This window comes from Natator depressus, chromosome 13, assembly GCF_965152275.1.
Source record: "Natator depressus isolate rNatDep1 chromosome 13, rNatDep2.hap1, whole genome shotgun sequence".
In the NCBI taxonomy this organism is placed as follows: domain Eukaryota; kingdom Metazoa; phylum Chordata; order Testudines; family Cheloniidae; genus Natator; species Natator depressus.
Window position 1 is genome coordinate 2779341 of NC_134246.1, and position 2552 is coordinate 2781892.

The window sequence follows — 2552 nt, forward strand, 5'->3', positions numbered from 1 at the left end:
TCTGATAAAGTATAAAGTGAGTTCTGTCCAACCCAGCTGGAACAGTCACCCAAACTGGCTGAGTCACCGCTTTTGCCAGGGAGCCAGGCCACACTCCCACAGGCCATGACCCAGAAGGTTGCTACTGGCCCAACAGGTCATTACGGGACAGACATCAGCACTTGACATAGGGAGCAACATGTTTGTTCATGGCACTCTAGTCAACCCTCGCCAGCATAATTACACTGCCCCCGAGAGTGTCCAGAATTTCACTCCACCACAGCTGGACTTTCATGACCAGACTAACCCAGGCTGTCGTTGCTCAGGCTTTCGGCTTGGACTGTAAGCTGAGGCTAACACGAATGCAGGCATCGCCTTTATGAAGCAATTCAGTAACTAACCAGTTTGCACCCCCTGCCCTACAATTTACTAGTTCTGGTCACAGAGCCAAGTCCAGCAAAGCACCATTTAAAGCCATGTTTAGAAGGGCCCCATTGACTGGCAGGGGCAGAGGGGAGCCAGGGCACAGGAACGACAAAAGGAGACAGTTCTCCATAAACAATCAGCATTTGTTTAATAACAAAAACTCCAACTATTGTAGAACAATATTCTCGGTAGCATCATTGTAATATACAATACAGGGAATATTCTCAGCAATCTGAGAAGGATACAGGTTTAGGTTGCTTTTTATAAAGTTAAGAGTCTCCCATACAGAAAAGTCTCAAGAGTCTTTGATGTCGCAGCAGCCGTAGAGCCAGGGGGCTGTTGCAAAGAGCCCCAGTCCCGGTTCCTGTTCCTCCTTCCAGGATCCCAGAAGGCCCCACTCGCAGGCGAACAGGAAGGCTCAGCACAGACTTGCATCCTCATCTCCTTCAAGAGGCTCGCCACAGCTCTCCCTTCAGACTACTCCTGTGGAGCTAGGGAGTGGGGGGGGGGGGGGGACATCGGCCAGACCTCCCCCTTATGGGGGACAGGAGAGAGCTGCTGCTCTTCAGCCCTAGGAGTGCGCCATGCTCCCAGGCAGGCTCTCAGTGGCAAAGGATCCTGTCGCTGGCACTCACACAAGCAGCCTGCGGGAACAGAGAGGAGGCAAAGGGTAAATCACAAGTTGGGGCCATGGTCCTGCTCAGTCTCCAGGTCACAGGGCAGCACCTGATGGCAGGCTTCCCTCCTCCCCATCTCATGCCTTCAGAAAAAAGCCACATTGGTCAACACCTTAATGCTGCATAGGGACCTAGCCTGACCCTCAGGGATGGCAGCTGGGGGTCGCTCCAATCCTCCTACAACCAGACCAGGCCAAGCAAGGCATTTTACAGTCACAGCCTTCTAGACACAGACAGAGACGCTTCCCAAGCCTTCTCCTCACCCTTATTAGCCTTCCCTGGGTTAGGAGGCTCCAGGGGCTGGCTGCACAGGGAGCCCCCCCCGGCCTGGGAGCCAGATCAAGGGAACTCATACCACCAAAGTAGGGCAGCTCCGTGCCCAAGCACGGCTCTGGGGAAGCTCACAGCAGGCTGGTCAGGCCACTCAAACGGGAAAGAATGGCATTGCCAGACAGAGAAGCAGGGCACCCCGGGGGGGAAGGAGAGGCAAGTAGGAGACCCTGGAGCCCAGCACAAGTTGGGGGGGGGGCGGGGGCACGGAAAAGCCCCGGTCAGACGGCAGGAGAGGGCAGACGGGAGCAGGCACAAGGGCGCGCAGCCAGAGGAGCAGGAAGGGGGAGAGGGGCCCCGGAGCAGGAGGGGGTCCCAGCCGTCTCACCTCGGCGGCGCCGCCGGGCTCCCCGTCGGGGCCGCCCCCCAGGGGCTGGCCGCGGGCCGGCGGGTGCTGCAGCTCCAGCTGCAGGTCCCAGATGTAGTCGATGACGTGCTGCAGGATCTCCACCTTGGAGACGCGGCGGTGGCGGGGCAGGGTGGGCACCAGCGCCTGCAGCCGCGAGTAGCAGCCCTTCATGTCGTAGAGCAGCGAGGCCGCGGCCGCCGCCTGCTCCGCCTGCTCCAGCAGCGGCAGCCCCCGCGGGGAGCCGCCGGCGGCCCGCGACAGCGACACGCTCTGCTCCGACAGGCAGCGCACGGCCTCGCCCGCGCCCCCGCCCAGCCGCACCCGCTTCAGGGCGCAGCTGGGCCCGGGGGAGGCGGCGGCGGCGCTGGCGACCTTCATGCTGGGCTGGGAGCGGGAGGGGAATCCGGCGGCGGCAGGACCCTGCGAGGAGCACTGGCCCGCAGCGGGCCACGCCGGCAACTTATAGACTGCAGGGCCCTGGGGGGCGGAGCCAGCTCCCTTCCCAAGCAGCCAATCCGAGAGGCCCTCCTTGAGGGGGCGTGGTTTCCAGCCCCGCCCCGCCCCCTGACGCCAGTCCCCGTGCAGCGCGCTCGGAGGCCGCTTTAAAGGGACAGTGACGCGTCGAGACAAATGGGGTTGGGGCGGGAGCGTTTCACGTGCGCGGGGAGGGGGGCGGCGTGCAGGTGGAGGCCGCTCCAGGGCATTTGGCCGGGAAAGGGGGAGGATTAAAGGAATGTGACAGGCACTTGGAATAGCTTTTTAATGACTCTTCCGACACCGCCCCCCAACTT

At 61.3% G+C, this 2552-nt stretch overlaps 1 protein-coding gene across 1 annotated transcript; it reads right to left on the minus strand.

The window, feature by feature from the left end:
- Positions 1–533: 533 nt before the first annotated feature.
- ID1 (inhibitor of DNA binding 1) lies at positions 534–2189 on the minus strand. Its single transcript, XM_074969492.1, has 2 exons — positions 1741–2189; positions 534–1049 (listed from the first exon to the last, which is right to left on the minus strand). The coding sequence occupies exons 1-2, from the start codon at positions 2137–2139 to the stop codon at positions 1008–1010; spliced, it is 441 nt and encodes a 146-aa protein (XP_074825593.1). The 5' UTR covers positions 2140–2189; the 3' UTR covers positions 534–1007.
- Positions 2190–2552: the final 363 nt, after the last annotated feature.